The 19,636-nt window shown below is 38.7% G+C and overlaps 1 protein-coding gene across 1 annotated transcript in view; it reads left to right on the forward strand.

The window, feature by feature from the left end:
• adgra1b (adhesion G protein-coupled receptor A1b) overlaps window positions 1-19,636 on the forward strand; it is a 530,861-nt gene that overhangs the window by 247,968 nt on the left and 263,257 nt on the right. Inside the window, exon 7 of the mRNA XM_072557678.1 lies at window positions 2,991-3,204. Within this exon, the coding sequence (XP_072413779.1) occupies window positions 2,991-3,204 (214 nt within the window). The remainder of the gene's footprint in view (window positions 1-2,990; window positions 3,205-19,636) is intronic.

Genomic DNA, 19,636 nt, shown 5'->3' on the forward strand with positions numbered 1-19,636 from the left:
CACAGAGTGCAACAGTCGCTGACATAATGACCGTTATTTTTCAGTACTGGATAGTGTCTGACAATGAACTGCAATTCATTGACAAACTGTTTAGCCATATATAGTATATTATATGGGAAGTGACCTATATCACATAGCTACCCCAGTATCCATGTCCAAATGATCTGGCTGAATGTATGGTATCTACTATTTATATCAATGATCATTAAGTTTTGAACAACGAAACAAGATCTCTCCAGAGCACTGCCGTGTTTTTGTGCACAACCTATGCACAGATTTACAAGTGGTTACCAATCATCAAATTACTCCAAAGCATGTTGAAGACACATCTGAAGACATTGTACACTTCTTTCATCTTCATCTGTTTTTGAAGAATAATGAGCAATCAGGTTGTGAACTACCAAAACTGTGTAGGCAGAGAGTGAGAGTTGGAAATAGAGATACAGCAAAGGTGACTAGAATATGCATCTAGCCCAGATCAAATAAAGTCATTACTAACCATGATGCACCAGAAACCAGCTGAGATCAATGTATGACACATCATTCATGCATGGCGAGTGATGGAAGACACACTGAAAATGACAACTGTGCAGTAATGTTAGGGACAACAATGGCATCCAGGTTGTCAAACAAGTACAGAGAAAACAATGCATACTTCCTCAGACACTTCTAGGTCAGGATGAGTTGTGAAACCTCCAAAATATTACACTGAAATTCGAAATGTTAATCCTGTACACTCTGATTTATCTATTTGTATAATTTTCAATTTGTCAACACTTCCCCATGTACAACCATCTATACCTGTTTGGGATTTCTAGTAATCTTTGGCAAAGGAAGATGTGAAAAAGGAACATTTTCATGATATTGTTACTGTATCATAGCATGTGACATGATTGTATAAGGGTCTCCAACTCTACCTTAACTCCAAATGCTTGGAACAGGAGATGCTGTTCCATTATAGTTGAAAAGCTTAATACTAGCCCAGCATTCAACCTGTGAATGTAATGTTTGTATTTATTAATGAGGTGTAAATGTCTGTTGGATCTTTCAATGCCACATATCTATTTTTGGAAAAATTTGTGAAATTCTGGTCTCCCTCCTATCGGAAATATGTTATGAAACTTGAAAGGGTTCCGAAAAGATTTACAAGGATGTTGCCAGGGTTGGAGGGTTTGAGCTGTCGGGAGAGGTTTGACATGCTGGGGCTGTTTTCCCTGAAGCATCGGAGGATGAGGTTTATAAAATCATGAGGGGCATGGTTAGGGTAAACAGACAAGGTATTTTCCCTGGGGTGGGGGGAGTCTAGAACTAGAGGGCATAAGTTTAGGGTGAGAGGGGAAAAAAATTGAAGGGACCCAAGGGGCAACAATTTCATGCAGAGGGTGGCACATGTATGGAATGAGCTGCCTGGGGAAGTGGTGTAGGCTGGTACAATTACAATATTTAAAAGACATCTGGATGGGTACATGAATAGGAAGGGTTTCGAGGGTTATGGGCCAAGTACTGGCAAATGGGACTAGATTAGGTTAGGATATCTGGTTGACGTGAATGAGTTAGACAGAATAGTAGGTTTCCATGGTGTACATCTCTATGACTGTATTATCCATGCCTGATTTTGTATGTAACAAGTGATAACAGTAGCGCTGCCACATCAGGTAAAGATACCAAGCTGGAGGCAAAGCACATATTACTCAACGAGCACACAACGGCTCAGTGGTTGACACTATTGCCTCACAGCACCAGGGACCCATGTTCGATTCTAGCCTCAGGTGACTGTCTGTATAGAGTTTGTACATTCTCTCAGTATCTGTGCGGGTTTCTTCCGGGTGCTCCGGTCTCCTCCCATTGTCCAAAAATGTGCGGATCAGTTGAATTGGCCATGCTAAATTGCCCATAGTGTTAGGTGCATTAGTCAGAGGGAAATGGATCTGGGTGGGTCACCTTTCAGAGGGTCAGTGTGAACTTGGGTCGAAGAGCCTGTTTCCACACTGTAGGGAATCTAGTCTAGTTGAGACTACTCCTACAGCAACTTCACAATCTGTGGCATTGTTTTTCTTGCCTTTTTATTTGAGCAGCATGACCTGCAAGTTCCCCTCTAAACTGTACCATCCTGACATGAATATGTACTGCCATTTCTTCTTTGTTGTTGGATTAATGTCATTTAAAGTATGATTTATGATTAATGTCATTTAAAGTATGAACAGCTTCAGCAATCAGAGGATTGAAAAAGCATATTTTTCAATGTAATTTCATGCCTTTTCCAAAAAGAAAGTGGGAGTCCCCTGTGGCACAGTGGTGGCATCCTTACCTCTGGACTGAGAGACCCAGGTTCAAGTCCCACCTGTGCCAGTGATATGTAATACTAATTAGGAAAAATAGGTAAAATAAAATAAATCGCAAAAAACTTTTGGTCTGAAGTTCTGGATGAGTTTGATGTGCTATATTCATCATTGTTGACAATATAATTTCTTCTTCAACTCCCTACCTGACACCATTATCAACGTTGTTATTATTCAGGCAGCAGCAATTAAAGGCAGCAACTCGCCATCCTGTTCTCAAGGGAATTTAGTGATGGGGAATATATTCTGACCTTGTCAACAATATCTAACATCTATGAAGGAATAAGTTTTGTAGAGTGAGAGAGATCATTGATGAGGTGAAGTTAGAGCTTTTAGCAAACCTGACAAGAAAATTAGAAATCTTGCTTCATTCAATGCTTTTGTGATTGAAAGTAATTGTGGTAAGTACATGTGTACCTAAAGGAACATGTAGATACAGGAATTAAATCTGATTGGGATTAGGAAATAATATTACAGACTGTAATGTGTCTTAGAACTATTTCCATGAATATTATGAAGAAACATTAATACAAGGAATTTTATTGTGATGCCTACCAAAAGGTTTCTTTTGCTAGTGTTGATTGTCTGAAAAGTATTTTGTATGGATCAAAAAGTTACTGATTGTGTCTATTTACAATTGTTCATTTTCAGATGGCCCACTTGAGCTGCCTTTATTTCAGATGATTCCATCACGACAACAAGTGGTATTCCATGGCGATCGTCTACCTTTTATGTGCACTGCAACGTATGTGGATAAAACAACACAAATCCAATGGCACCATAGTGGGAAAATAGTGGAAACAGACGAAGATAATGAAATATTTGTAGAACCCGTTATAATACATGACTGCTGCTTAATATCCAGGTAGAAATATCCTTTTTGCTCGCTGTTTAACTGTCTACTATTAAATCATTCTAGGTTTGAGGTTTTTGTTGCATTGTAGTTCAGAAGAGATATTATAAAGGCTTGATTTCTCTGCATTGTTGTATATTACATATGACGCATTGCAGAGTGAATAATACTAAGCTGAAAACAAATGAATGACTGAAGTCAAAGTAATAATCCATACCATTTCATTGTTCTCAGTAGCAAGTGCCACCTTCTGGAGTGAAAAATAATGACAGATATTTTAAGTATTTTACTATCATTTATTAACTCTCCACCTTAGAAACTAGGTTAGCAAAATAGTTTTATTAGTAATTTCCAAAGATGCTACAGAAACATTAATTTTTTGATAATTTTAATAAAGTTTGAAGATTTTTCCATTGGTACCATGCAAAAATGCAAGCGAATAAATAACTGATATATGCAACAAATACTAATCTATAAGACAACCATTATGATCGAATCAAATCATAGTTTGCTAATGTTGTCACTCTATTACAAGTATTTACTACATGTGGCATTACAAATCACACATGGCTTGGGTACAAATGTTTTGAACCATGAACAATGCAGATATCCCCATTCCCAACCCTTCAGTTCAGTTCTCGCCACTCAGCTAGGTTATATTAATATTTATAAAGAAGCCTTAGTCATGCAATTTCAGCTGTTCGGTGCAGAATGGTTTGAACCTAACATGTCATCAACCACCAAAAAAAACATAGTTTCCCAAGACGAAGTTTGCATTTGTTTACAAGAGGAAAATTAGTTGGGTTGCTGGAGATCAGAAATAGAAAATGCTGGAAATACTCAGAATTGATGCAAAATCATCAACCTTAAATATTACTTTGCTTCCCTCCCCAGAGCTTCTTAGTACCTACAGCATGTTCTGTCTTTACTTGTAATTGTTTACTTTGCTATTTGAAGAAGAAATTATATTGTCAACAATGATGAATATAGCACATCAAACCCATCCAGAACTTCAGACCAAAAGTCTTTTGCGATTTATTTTATTTTACCTATTTTTCCTAATTAGTATTACGTATCACTGGCACAGGTGGGACTTGAACCTGGGTCTCTCAGTCCAGAGGTAAGGATGCCACCACTGTGCCACAGGGGACTCCCACTTTCTTTTTGGAAAAGGCATGAAATTACATTGAAAAATATGCTTTTTCAATCCTCTGATTGCTGAAGCTGTTCATACTTTAAATGACATTAATCATTGTAAAAGTGCTAATTATAAATTCCCCAACCTCTTCTCTTGAATGATTGATTATTAGTTTAGAATTTTTTGAATAATAGGATTTCCTATTGAAGTACTTCAAGTGGCTATTTGTGCTCATCTTCCATGCTGTATTAGCCTAATTTACCTGAAATGGGCATTGCTTTAATACACATTTGGAAAGGAAAATAGATAATGATTCATTGTTTCTATGAAATGTTTGAGCTGCCCTGAGTGTCAAACAGGAGAAAACAACAATTTAGCATGGATACCTTTTATGGTACCAGAGTAATTGTCGACTGTAGTCCTGCTGCTAATGGACACAGTTAGTGTCAGACTGGTTGATAAGATAACTCATTTTTCTCACAGCGAGAATGGCACTATCTGTCTGGATAAGGATGGAACAGCATTGCTGCTGGGAGTTAGGGAAATTGAGTAGTCAATCCTTCCAGCTTACTGAATTATAAAAGTTCAAAATGTCCACATTGAGTTAAGATATATCATTGGATCCAAACAGTATGGAAGCAGGCCATTCAGCTCATCAAGTCCACACTGGCCCTCCAAAGAGCATCCCACCGAGACTCACTGTACCCCAACCCCTCCATCCCTGTAACCCTGTAAATCAAAGTAGGATCTGGGAATTATTTCTTTATAAGTGGCCACCACTGTTACCTCTCTTTCAGAGACTGTCACAGAATTACTGATTTTTTTTTCCTTAAGCAGCATTTTTGTACCCTGATGAGGTTACACCTGTGTTTACTGTCTTGATATAAAAATGAGGCATAGATAACATAATATGAATGGATCCAGTAGGTGTTTATCACAGCTGCTGGTATTTAATGTATTATAAGAGAGGCATGTACATGACTGGACCAAAGCTAAGGAATTTGGATATCAACCATGGCATGTTGATTGTCAGATTGTCATGCTACAAGACGTTTCAACAAGATGGAGACTGCGACCTTTGAACCAGCAGGTTACATACTATGACACAGTGATGCTATCATGAGCCTGTGTCTGAAAAGTATAAAGCAGTCTAGCCATGAGACACAACACAACAATGCTTGCAGTCTTTGATTAAAAAAGGATGTGAGGAAAAATGACTGAATAGCTTGTAGGTGTGCACAGAATGCCATTTCAAAGTTAATTACTTTGTCCTCGTTTTAATTAAACTTTATAGAATTTAGTTACGCTTTGGTATAACATTGAGACTCAAAGAGTCATCATTGTCAAGCAGTGAAGCTTGGAGTATTTTTGACGTTTTGATCAAAAATGGCATTTGCGAATCATCAATTGAGACTTAAAGTGGGCAAACAGTGACTCAAATGATTGACAAATGCAGGGTGGGGATCATGGTCATCACTACCAAAGCAAATAGAACAGGATTGAAAGGGACTTCAAAGCTTGACTAAGCTTCAAGGCCAGTGAATCGCTAAATATTGCAGGCTTAAGGCAGTCAGAGTTTACTTCAGTCTTGATTTGATTTTAGTTTTTTGAAGTTCCAAAAATCGGGTGTTTTTGGGTGTTTACGATCACAGTCAAAATATCAACAAATTGCTGAAAAATGTTTACGTAAACCTTTTCTGGCTTTTTAAAAACTTTTATGATCAGTCCCCAATCAAGGTTCATCAACTTGTTACAGATCCAGATGGGTACCGCAAATTATTCAGCTCCTAGCTGAGGAGGGATGAGCTGACTCTCCTCTTTATTCAGCAGCAACTCGCCCACACCCTTCCCATCCCGCCCAACCCCTCCCCCTCCCACCCTCACCCCCCCCCCCCCTCCCCCATCCCCCCCCCACTCCCCCCGCCCCCGCATCACCCTTAAGTACAAGGTCACAACAAGGCTAATTTAAGGGGTTTCTCTCTTCCCAAACCAAATGGATTTTTATTGTAAAAGGTGCCAATTTAATCAGGTCTTCTTGAGTTAACAAAAGAATAAATTTATTCATTATTAAACGTGAGAAAAAATAATTACACAATAAACATATATGCACAGGTTAAGATTGAGAAATGAGTCCAAAGGAAGTAAAAGTCAAGTATTGCTACAAGGCGACAAGTGGTTAAAGCTATTTATCTGGCATTCATCAGGACAATGACACAAGAAGAGTCTTGGCAAAAAAGGATATCACTTTATGTAGCATGGGAAGAGGATGCTGATTCGCAAGAACAGTTAGCTGTCAATGTTAATTCTCAGACTAGGCAGGTAGAGTCCAATTGGCTTGGGTGTTGCCATGGAAATGCAACAGAGATTGGAAGTCTCAAAGGACCCTTTTCTCATGACATCGGTGCAATGTATGTACAAATTCTTTTGGTCTAGATTTTAAATAATGGCCCTATGTGTTAATACTTCTGGATTCTAGCCTGCAAAAATACAACATGCTCTGAACAAGATTGGTGACCTTAAATTAATATCTGTTGCAACACTTAACGTTGTTCGGATTATTTAATAAATGATTTTCAGTAACAGAATCATATATGGTGGGAGATATACTTTTCTGAGGTTTGGAAGTTGGTTGAGCACCATTGTGCTGCTGCTCACTGTAAATGTTCATTGAGGATGTACTTTTTGATATGGTCCACTGGCCCTTGTGACATACAGTCTCCAAAGCTGGCATCACATCAGGGCTGAAACCTATATACCATATTACTCATTTATATGGCATGCAAAATGATTATTTTGGTTAACAACTGCCTCCTGTTCATGGAGAAAAGTGATGGTGGGTTTACTACATAGTAGAAGTATAAGATATCTAGCTTCATCCATTCAGATTTTGAGACACCTTCCCCTACCAAGATAATCTGAGGTAGACTGCTTAAAACAATCTGACATAGTAATGGATATTCTGATCAATTCATTACTTTCTGTCTAGGGAAAACTCATTAAGGGACAATGTCCATGACTTATGGCCCTTAGATGCATGGGGTAGTAACAATAGCATTGATGTTGGTGGTTAAAAACAGTCGATTTCAAGATTCTTGGTTTTGGAGATCGATTTGCAGTTAATTTATTCTGATTCCTTTCAACATTGATTGGCTGGCAGCACTCAGAGTAAAAGAGTGTTTTAACCTTTTCTTCACCTGCAGTGTAGGGGTGTTTAATGGCTGTTCTCAAAGCTGAGAGTTTCACAACACACTAGTAAACACAGTAGGACATCAGGCCACTGACACACATGGGCTCTGGTTGAAGTCAGCTTGAAACATTTTATGTGCATATTCCTGGAAGAGTAGAACATACATATATCTGCAGTAAATGGCTTCCTTGACTCTGTACCAATGTGGTATTCTAATATTCCTTTCCAGATAATCCTGGATTTACATTCATTATTATCGTGGCAGTACCAGTCCTTTTCTTAAAAAAAACACATGGAATAAAAATTTCAATATATTGGTGATCCCATGTTATGATCTGTGGTTATGACAATGCAAACTTGTCAGCCTTTTGTTATTTTTCTATGTGAATTTGCTTATGAGCCATAGCAAAAATGCTATTTGTGGATTACTTTGTCCTTCACGGTTACCATTATCATCTTCATCTCACACAGCATGTTGTTGCTTCAGGAGACTTTTGATTAATATTTACTGAGATGAGTTGTGTAAAATCCATTCTTAAAGGAATATTGTTGTGCTTGAATGTAAGTGAAGCAAGTAAAGTCGTCAGTGACACACCACTGTATTTGGTGTCTTAAAGTAGTACAGCACAAGACAATATGCTGCAAAGGCATTACAGTCTGCAGCAGTGAGAATTTTCACTGGTCATTTTGTTGGTTTAACAATGGTATGTGCACTTATACAGCTTTAGCTGCAAAATGTAAGCAAATACTCTTCAATACTGCTCCTTAAGTGTGTAGAATTTCAGAACAATCGAGAACTTGTGTGTGTTCAATAAATGTCAAGGTCACATTCCTAGACAATTAATTAGAACGAGCAAGTGAATTTTCTGTGACCTTTGCTTTAGCTGTTGTGGCATTTGAAAAATAGAAATAATATGATTCTGTTTTAACAATCTACATCCTAAACTATTTCTAGCTGAGGTACAGAATCTCATTGTTTCTCCATCCCACCAAATAAATACTCATTGCACGTATTACCAGAAGCAATCCACATCAGGTAACAGATGTGTGGTTGAAAAGCAACACAGTATGGCTGTCAATATGTTATTAAAACCCAGTTGCTGTCTGTTTCCTGCTGTGAATGTTTTGAGCTAATGCAATAGAATACACTGATATGATCCTATTACAAAATGAATAAATGAAACAATTATGGTGCGTGAAAAGGGTTAGCTTACAGATTCAGTTTAATGTCTGAGCCAAAGCAACTGAAAGCTAAAAAGCACTGTGGTCATCTGTATATGTCTTTTGCTTGGTGCTTTGTGTTTGTTGATGATCTGACTTGAGAAAATGATCCTACTTTCTTTGGTTTAATTTACAAGTAGTTATGTGAGTAGGAATGTGTTTTCTTTCTGTAATCAATAGTTAGATTTTTCACGCTAGCAGAATCAACTTTCCTGACCAGGTTATGTTTAATCATTATCATAGTGAAGATGACTTGATTGATTATTTCATTTGGCAGTCAGTTTGCTTTATATTTTTATTCATTTTTAATTTTGCAAATGCTTTATTTGCATGTATATCTATTTTATGGAATTAACACAATGTTCTTAGTCTAGTCAGAAATCCCATATCAATAGTTCATCTTCAAAATTTGAGTGGATAACCAAACATTCTGGAAAACTTGACAGCGATCCAATATGGGTTAAGCTTGTTATTAACATTGTAGGCTAACATTACCTACAAATGCTTTAAAATAAATGTTGATCATATGAAGCTACATAGCACAATGGGCCAGCTTATCACTGTATCAGCCTGGCATCAAAAACAAATCAATTCACACGTTGTGATTCACTTCTGTGAATTAAAAATGAAATTTTAAAAGTCAGTCCATTGAGAGAGATTCTCAAATTGATAGTTAAAAAGACAGAAATAAAGGCCCATAAGTAGAAGGGAGAGAATGAATGTTTGTTACGTAGATTAATAACAAGTAACTTCAAAATGAGGACAACAGACTTGGAGAAAGCTACATGTTTATGTTAAAGCCCGGCAGTTGGGTGATCTATTTGCCTGTACTATTTGGATGGCTGAATAATTCTGAATAGATACTGTTAACTATAAGGAAATTCAGGAATCTGCAAAAAGCAATCCATGTAAGAATGGTTTTCAGTTTTTAAATCTGACATTTTGATAAATATGTTTGGTTTAATTCATTACATATGACCCTCTCCCCATTTTGATTTTTGACTGAGAAATTAGTGATGTAATATTGGAGGAATGCTTTAACCACGGAACACTGCAACTTAAATTTGGAATACATCTCGTCTCTCACAATAACAGAGTCCCTTTCCCCTCAGCCGCAGTTTTTACTTCTTAGTGAGAAAGACAACGACCCTGAAAGTCCATTTGTTTATTTTGGCAAGGCCAAGCAACACATGTTTCCCTTCCTATGTTTTGCAAGGTTCAAGACTTTAGTTATAACAGTTATGAGCGTTTGAAATATTTCAGCAATATTAGATTGTTTCATAATGACAAGCTCAATTTTATCATCTCTTCAATTAAGGAAGGCCTTTTGAAGCAATTAAATTTCATTATATTCAGTTGTTGATGGGTGTTTGTACTTCTATAACGTGGTAATTTAGTTTACTGGGAATATTTCTGTTTCCTTTGGAGCAACATATCTCTCTTCTACTTCTGTCTTGAGATCAGCTGTACGCATTCAGATCAGTTCCTTTGACCTCTTCCTGGCAGGATGCCTTTTGTTTGGAACAGAACATCCTATCAAAAGTCACAATAGCAGCAGGAACATCAGCTGTTTCAACATGAGGAAAAATAAATGGGAGATAATGGGAGTGATAGCATAAAACCCTGTGGTAGAGAGGTGCTATTGCCTCTCTATTACTAACTATATGGGCTGTCCTGGGGTGGCGTAGTGACACTTTGCTTCCTGCACCTTCTACTGATATTCTCATTTGTATCTCATTCTACAGTACCCATAAATCAGAGGATCATGAAAGTTGATGGGTGTAGGAAAAAGCTGCTAACTCCATACATCTCATGACATTAAGTCCAACGTAAACAAGTATACCTCCTGCAGATTCTCACCCAGTGGGCTCCCCGAGCTGATGAATCAAGACTCCTCCTGTGCTGAAAATGACATGAAAGAAGCTTTGAGGCTATGAGCAATGCAGCAATCCAAAAGTTCTCTCAAACTGGGCACAGGTTAAGCTATTATGTGTGCGGCTGTGCAAAATAATTGAAAGGTTCTGCATGCTTAAACAAATTGCCTGGGCACAAAATGTACTTTGGGTGGGAATTTAAATAACCTTTATGGACGGTTACATGGTGGCTGACAGAGCTGACAAACTCCTCAAGATCTGACTGGAATTGCATTCCCCCAAACCTGTAACCTCATGGCTCAGTATATTCCTATTTTACACAAAATGTCCAGACTGATGACCAACTTCAGAATGGCGAAGAGCAGAACTAGACTACCTTCAGTCTGGTGAAGCTATAGCAATGAATGTAATGCATGGTAAAGAAGCAGTGCGTAAAAGACAGAACTAAAAGCTGCCACAAGCAAAGGATCAGATCAGAGTTCTGCAGTTCTGCCACATTCAGTTGTGAATGTCAGTGGTTAATTGAACAAATAATGGAAGACTAAATTTTGTGAATATCTCCATTTCTAATAATGGTGGGGTTCAACACTTTATTGCCAAATACAAAGGAAACTGAAACATTTGCAGTCACCTTCAGCCAGAAGTGTTAATTGGATGGTCTGTTTGTGCTTCCTCCTGAGATCCCAACCATCACAGAGGCAGTCTTCAACAAATTATATCAAAAGGTGAGAGAGTACACTGCATGTAGGAAAGGTTATGAGCACCAATGACATCCCAGTTGTTTTGCTGAAGACTTATGCTTCAGAAGGAGCATTGCCACTAGACAAACTGCTTTTGTCCAGCTGCAGTATTGGTGTCTATCTAGCCTGTCCTCAAAAAACAGGACAAATTCAGTTGTGCAAATTACCATCCCATTAATCAGTCTCCTGTCATTCATCCTTGGGAGATGACAGTGGTAACAAGTGACATTTTCCAATAACCCAACCTCAGCTTGGCTTCTATCCAAGTCCGCTCAGCTCTCGATCTCACTGAAGCCTTGGTGCTAACCTAGAAATTTCAGATGAATGCAAAAGCTGTATTGAGAATGTCTGTTCTTGCCATCATGCTAGGTTTTATTTTACTGAATGTGACATCAGAAACCAAGTTAAAGTTAATGAAAATCTTCAGAAAAAGTCTGTGCTGCCTCGAGTCATGTCATGCACAGAGTCATACAGCACACAGAAACAGATCCTTTGGTCCAACCAGTCCATTGCCAACTATATTCCCAAACAAAACAAGTCCCACCTGCCTGCGCTTGGCCCATATCTCTCCAAACGGTTCTTATTCATCCAAATGTTTTTTAAGCATTGTAACTGTACCCACATCTTCCTCTGGAAGTTCACTCCACACATGAACCACTCTGTATGTATATTTTAAAAAAGGTTGTCCTTCTGACTTCCTTTTTTAAATCTTTCTCCTCTCACTTTCAACATATGTCCCCAGACATGAAATCTCCCACCCGAGGGAAAAGATAACTGCCATTCACCTTATCTATACCCCTCACGATTTTATAAACCTCTGTAATGGCACCCCTCAAATTCCGACCCTCCTGTGAAAAGTGTCACAACCGATCCAACCTCTTCCAAAAACTCAAACCTTTGATTCCCGGCAACATTCTGGTCAACATTTTCTGAACCTTCTTGAGTTGGTAATATCCTTCCTGTAACTGGGCGACCAGAACTGGACACAATATTCCAGAAGAGGTCTCACTAACATCCTGTACAACCTCAACATTACTTCACAACTCCTTTACTCAAAACTGTAAAGTAACAGTTGTCTGCTACCTTCGAGGGTAGGAAGTAAATACTAAGTTTGCCAGTGAAATCTTCATACTTAGAATGAAGAACAGGTACTTTATAAGGTTCTGGGTTTTAAGCATTTGCTTTGCAATGACATTTGCAGAGAAGGAGGCACCTGCAGTAGTAGCTTGTTACATGTTTTTCTTTGGGTACGTATCGGTAAAGTCGCCATAGTCTTAGTGGGCCATAGGGTTGGTCTCCCATTAGAAAGAGACAACTGATGGTGGTTTAACCTGACAATTACCACCCCTCAGGAGAGGGGAGAGGTTACAAAGGAGAGTTCTTCATGGTAACCTCAGCTGGTGCGGGAATTGAAGCCACATTGATAGCCATGCTGCCAGCAACACTCACTAGGTGTTGAGACAGCTGAGCCAGTCAATCCCTAATGTTGGTATATGAAATGTATGAAATCTGAATGGAGTGCTTCTTTTAAAGATTTGAATACTCCATAAATGGAGGGATTGAAATTTTAACCCACCAGTAATCAAGTGACCCACTGAACAACATTCTATACTTTAAGCATGAATTTTATTGATGGTGAAAGCGAAATAGTCCATTGCAGAGATTGAGGTACAACTCATGGATACAGAAGCATACAAAGTGCCAAGAGAACAATGATAGAGAAAAAATAAAGTCAACTTTTATTGTATTCTTTGTGCATCCTGTTTCAATACTTGTGTTTCAAAAAATTATTTACCATGATCCGTGATGTTGCTGCACCCTTTCACTTGCAAACATTTTCAGCCTTATATTTGAGCTCCTATCCATGGTCTTTCTGGCAAACCTTGTGCAATGGTAGTCCTTTACTGAAGAATACTATCTACCTCTCTGCCTTAGTTTGTCTTTCCTGCCTTCTAAAGACTTTCTAAAAACTCTTTTCAAGCTTGCATTCATTGCCCCATGCCAACTCCCAGTGAACTCTTCCAATTCCCATTCAGTGTCTAATTTTCCCTTGAATATTTAACATTACAAGTGCTGTATAAATGCAATTTGCTCTTTGGGAATAACATGATCCCATGTGGATTCCATAACTTAAATAATCTTGACAATTCCTCCTAGTTTCTGCTTTTGTGCCCCACAGCAACAGAAAAGGGAATACAATATACGTAAGGAGAGAGGCACAAGAAAAGACTTTAAAAAACCCAGAAAGGGAATACAAAATGTGAAAAGCATGAGAAAATTTAAACCAAATAGAATAGGCAGTCATGTCATCTCATGTACTTTGCAGATAGTGAAAACATAAGCTAGAATATGTTTGCATTCCCTTCTATCACAATAAAGGAATAGGAAATTAGAGAACAACAGATTAAAAATGGCTCAGCTGGATATTGATGTTTGAAAGATTAACTGCATTAGTCAATTTGTTCAGTAATTCCTCCTTTTTAAATAGACCCTTGGGATCAAGGATGACTTGCTAGCATATCAGTTTAATGGGATCTAAAATGAGCGAACTGTGGGAATGGGGAGATGTTTTACTGTGGGAGCTGCTTGGAAGAGGCCCTTTGATTTCCAGGTTTTCTTTTAGTGAAAGGCCCATTTTCCTGTCCTTACAGAACGAGTTGACAGTGACCTAGAGTTCAGTTTCTCAGTGAATGCACACAAAGGGCATCAACATGCCAAAGCTCTATGACGAAGATCAAAGTGGTTTGAACTTGGACTGAAATTGGCAAAGGTTGAGCAATTTCCTGTCTGTTGTGTGGATTACCTCCACACCTGTGGGTAACTTGCTGAAGGTGCAATCCAGGATTGCATTGAAAGGAATGGAGAGAAATATTGGTGCAGTGACACTGCCTTGTTTGACCCCACTTTGCCCTGATATGAAATTTATGCTGGTTCTGTTGGTCCAAATCATACAAACTGCACGAGTCAATTTGTCAAGTAGCTAACCACAGGCTTATTATCTGTGCTTAACACAGACTTGTGTTCTATCAGATTTTTATCTTAGCATGAAATTAAGTCGTTAGTGTTTACTGAGGCACAAGATTAAATTCCCTAGTCTCTTTGTTCTAATGAAGAATTGAGGTTGAATTGAACATGGGTTAGAGAATTAGCCATATGGTGTTACAGTCCTTTGATACAGTATGAACCTCTGAATATATGGGATCCACAAACTCGATGATACTTGAACCCATTCTCAAATGAATAAAAGGAATAATGCAGGGGTGTTCTTCATTTGTAATGGTTTTTTAAAAAGCTTTTCAAAATAAAACAATGCTCATATTTTGTTTTGATGTGAGTAGGGGGATGAGGAAGAGTAGAATTATAGATTGCAATACAACAGGAAAAGAAACAAAGGAGAAATGGCACCTGGCAATATTTCCTTTAAGCTGGGCGACTGCACAGTTACTCTGATTGTCGGCCTGTGCTGATCGGTTTGCCAGCATCTTTCACAGTTGCACTTATGAACAGACTTCAGAGCTCTGCACAGATGAAAACAAAATTAATACTGGCAACTGATGAGCTTTTAGAGAAAGTTGAGTGTTTATTTCATTGAGAAACCAAATCAGCACCTTCACTGTGACTAAGTTTTAATGTTAAATGGAACCTGGCGATTGATCAGTTATAGGGCATTCTGAAAAGCGCTTTCTTTTCACAGCATGAGCAAAGTATGCTGCTCCTGGTATTGTGAGAGAGGCTGGACAACAAATAGGAACTGTAGTAGCACAACAATATTTAATACTGTAAACATTATCAATACTTTGAAGGACTGCACTGTCAATTTACATGAAAAGATTATCTGCAACCGTTTTAGCAACAGGGAGCAAGAACTTTAATGAGTAAAGGGAGGACATGGTGGAAGAATGAAGAATGGAAAAAAAAAGAGGCAATTGAAAGGGTAACAAAGCAAACAACATAAAATAAAGCTTTATTTCTAATATATTTCAGTTTGGACTGGAGTTTTGACCCAAAAGTAGAATATTTTTGTAATCAGCTGTTGATTATTTTAATACAAAATTAAAGGAATAACTTCAAAAGAAATTTTATAAGAATAAACTGAGCATGCAAAACTAGATTACCATTCCTTAAGAGAACATAAGTGGCTATTTCTGCTGTTCCTGCCACTGTTTTACTGGAATCTAGTAAAACAGTAAAAGCACAAATGTACTTTAATGCTGCAAAACTTCACATCAGTACTTGAATCGCAGGGTCCCTGTCACTTGTGGAAATACTGGGAAATTGGTTTGAACTGAATGCATTAACCCCACACCCTCGCCCTCCCTTTTGTAATTACTTCATATTTTTATTCAGTATTATGGTCGTGGCGCACCATGAAATAAATCTTTGAAACCACAATTTCAATGGAGGAGAATGAGGCTGCCTCATGCTGCTTCAAGTGGCACTGGCAATGTCACAGATTGATCTGTCAATTTCCGGAGGTGCACAGCACCGAGGTGTCAATGGAGAAACCCTCTCAGGCTGTGAAGGTAACAGCCAGCAACACTGCCTGCCTTCAGGGAACTAACTTAGTCTGCTTGAAGCAGTACTCGACAAACAACTTTTCTCCTAATGTCTTTATTATTTAACAAAAGGGCTGCAGAAATAAAATCCTGTAGCTCAAATTTTAATGCTAAGCACAATATCTTTTGCAGTTTCAGAGGAAGCATAGCACTGTTGTCAGTGATAATAGCAGTCACGGTGATGAGAAACATTACTATTTGCTTTGAAAGGAAAAGAATTATCTGTATATCAAGTCTTCTGTGAGCCCAGGATGTCTCAAAACACTTTGCAGCCGATGAAACAATCATTTTGAAACATGGACCATGTTATTAGATTAGATTAGATCACATTACAGTGTGGAAACAGGCCCTTCGGCCCAACAAGTCCACACCGACCCACCGAAGCGCAACCACCCATACCCCTACATTTACCCCTTACCTAACACTATGGGCAATTTAGCATGGCCGATTCACCTGACCTGCACATCTTTGGATCTACTGCTGGAAAACAAATTGCCACATTGAGATAACTGGCCAGATACACTCTTAAGAATGCTAGATGAGGGAGAGAAGTTACCAGGTTTTCAGATCACATTGGTAGAAATTATAGGCTAGAGTCATGACAAACTCTGAGGTAAAAACAATGACTGCAGTTGCTCGAAGCCAGATTCTGGATTAGTGGTGCTGGAATAGCACAGCAGTTCAGGCAGCATCCGATTTTACTGCTCCTCGGATGCTGCCTGAACTGCTGTGCTCTTCCAGCACCACTAATCCATGACAAACTCTAAACCAAATGCTATGCTACACACAGTTAATCACCAAAACCCAAGTTGGATTTGCATATCTGAAAACCCAACACAGAAAATGCTGCTGAAATGCAGAAGGTCCAGCAGCATCTGTTGAAAAGCAAGCATCACTGACATTTCAGGCTTTGAGCCCTTCCTCAGAATTGTATTTTCCAATGTGTTGAGATACCTACAGTTCCATATTACAAGACCTCAACTCCACTATGCATCCTTGTGAAACCATAAAAAGCTCTTTAGATTACTGATGATTTGCATCTAAAGACATATGAATACATTAAACAATCCTTGCACCCTAGCCTGGGAAAAGATTAATGCTGTCTTCGCTGAGTTGAGGAAAGACTTAATTAGTCCAGTCACTAGATTTGCCTTGCACATACTTGATGCCAGCAGGAAGTGTAGAAAATGAGACTTAATGCTGCAGGCAGTGATTGTATTTAGGCATGGTGCCAGGATATAAGGGAAATGAAAATAGTGTGTTTTATTCATCAAAATAAATATGGTAAGGAGTTTCTTCTCATTCTATCTTGTGATCATACCTGACTACGCAGAGAATGAGTAACTTATTCATTAATTCACTTACTTCTGCAAGCAATTATTTGCAGGAAGTAAAGGAAGGTAACATTATGGTTCCCCTTATTCCGAACTTTGTAGAAGATATTTTTCACATGGGAGTTGTTATGAATTAACAGAACAGTTCCAGTTCGCCAGGAATGAATATTTAGTGTACCTGCATGTACAATGTTTTAGATCAGTATTAAACTGGTTAGCAAGCTTTACTCAATGACATTGGTGATTCATAATTCAAAGTATCCGTTTAAAACAGGAAACATCCTTGAGGATGGTTTTGTGGCTGCTAGGTTTTCTGCTTTGTCACCATAAAACTTGATTCTGATCCGACAGGCAGGCTTGCAGCCATTAGCTCTAGCAGGAACATTTTGTTATTGGAAACTGTCCTTGCACACCGCATCTAGGATGGAGGTCCTACTTCTGTGACCTGCAGCACACTTGATCAGCTGGCACCTCTCTGGACTGAGCACCAGGAGTGGCGGCCACTGCTGAGACTGTATCAAGCCTTGAAAAAGGAAAACCAGGAGCCAGTGGCAGAAAGTGAGAGCAGGAAAGGAAGGTCTATAGTTGGGATGGGTGCTGGGAGTGTGGGGTGTGAGGTGGGGGTGCGGCAGGGGGAGGAGATGTTTGAAAGGGCTTGAGTCCAACGGGGATAAAGAGACACCTGGAGTAGGGTCAACCTTAGGAGAAGCTTTTATTTAGAAAGCAGGGGGCAGTGAAGGAGGCACCTGCCCTTTCCCACTTATTACTAGTCTCCTCCCCCTCTCCATAACATTGCAGATGGGCAGAAAATGGTGCTGAAAGGGCCTAAATTGGCATGAGGCGGATGGGCAACTCGAGGTCTCACCTGTTAAATTGTAGCCAGGTTGAGGGTGACAGAATAGGTGGTGGGAAAGTCACAACATAATTTTAGGGTATCTATGTAAAACGTTCCTGTATGGGACTATAAAAGTCTGCACCATCTCTTTGTACTTTACCCAAAGGATGCCTTTGCACAATCCTGACTCTTGCTTTAACTAGGACAGGCAATTGTACAGTTTCTACAGCTAAATTAATTTTCTTATTTAAATGGACAACACACTTAAAATCATTCAACATGATTCTGAAACAGCTTCTCTCTTACTCTAGAATGTTAGAGAATTAATTATGAGAGAACTAAGCTATTCAGTGAATGTCATGTTTGATGCAACAACACTTGGAGAGGTTTTTGTCCCAGTCAAGACCCACAGAGGTGTGCTTTGTTTATAAGTGTTAATGAACCCCACCTGAACCACAAATTGGCATCAGTACTGATGGCAACTATATCTTTAAAGGTGGACAAATTAAGATTATGCCTCATTTAGACAAATGAAGGTGCCCAGAATAGAGTTGAAATATCACATCATGTACCAATTTAATTTGTGGGCATGTTAGCAGCTGTTAATGTTGTAGTGGCATACTAATACATTCATGAGTTAATATTTCCACATTACCCTATCTTTAAATGGATGTACTGCACTGACACTAAAAGTCACAATACACTGGGTAATGCAGGATGTAGGTAGTGAGATCATATCAAATTCCTTCACTGCTCAACAGTTTTAGAAGGTATCTGATTGTTAAAAAATGTCATGAACTCCAATATGCATTCTGTGCACGAACATTTTCATCCCACTCTGTTCTGGAAAGGGTCTGGCTTTAATTTCTGGTGTTTGTTGAGTTGAAATGACTTCAGTTGGCGCAGCAGTGGAAAACACATTCACTGGCCTTCACGAGAAGAAGCCACATAGAACTTTTTAATCTGCATTTCGTTTATTGGACGATATTTATAATTGTTTTCAAACTGCATCTATATCCAAATGGATGAGAGAGACTTTCACTGGACTAGCACTCCAGAGTTTGGAAAGTTGACACCCACCATTGCAGGCTGTGAACCAACATTAGGAAAAATGACCGTGAAAATTGCAGTGTTGTCATGGAAACCGAACTGGGTCACTGATGTCCTTCAGGGAAGGGAACTTGCCACTTTTATCTGATAATGTAACGCTAGTCCTGTAATGTCTTCAGGACAACTATGGAGAGGTGTCGCCAAAAGAGATTATAAACCGCATGAATAAAACTAGAGACAGATTAGAGGAAAATTCCACAGGCATTTCTATATCTAGATCCTAGAATCTTTTGCTAAATGTAAAAAATTCAGTAAATATTCAGGAATCTAATCTTTTGCTTTATTTATCAGATTGTCAGGAAGCCAGTGTGCATATATTCTGTAGAACAGAATATAGTGATAAAATCCCAGAGCAATGTGAGTAAATGCAAATGTAATGGCTAAAAGAATTCTGTATGTTTTGGTGGTGTCAACTTTCAAGTAAACTGAGGCTCCTACTGCTATAGAAA

This window comes from Chiloscyllium punctatum, chromosome 38 (genome assembly GCF_047496795.1).
Source record: "Chiloscyllium punctatum isolate Juve2018m chromosome 38, sChiPun1.3, whole genome shotgun sequence".
In the NCBI taxonomy this organism is placed as follows: Eukaryota; Metazoa; Chordata; class Chondrichthyes; order Orectolobiformes; family Hemiscylliidae; genus Chiloscyllium; species Chiloscyllium punctatum.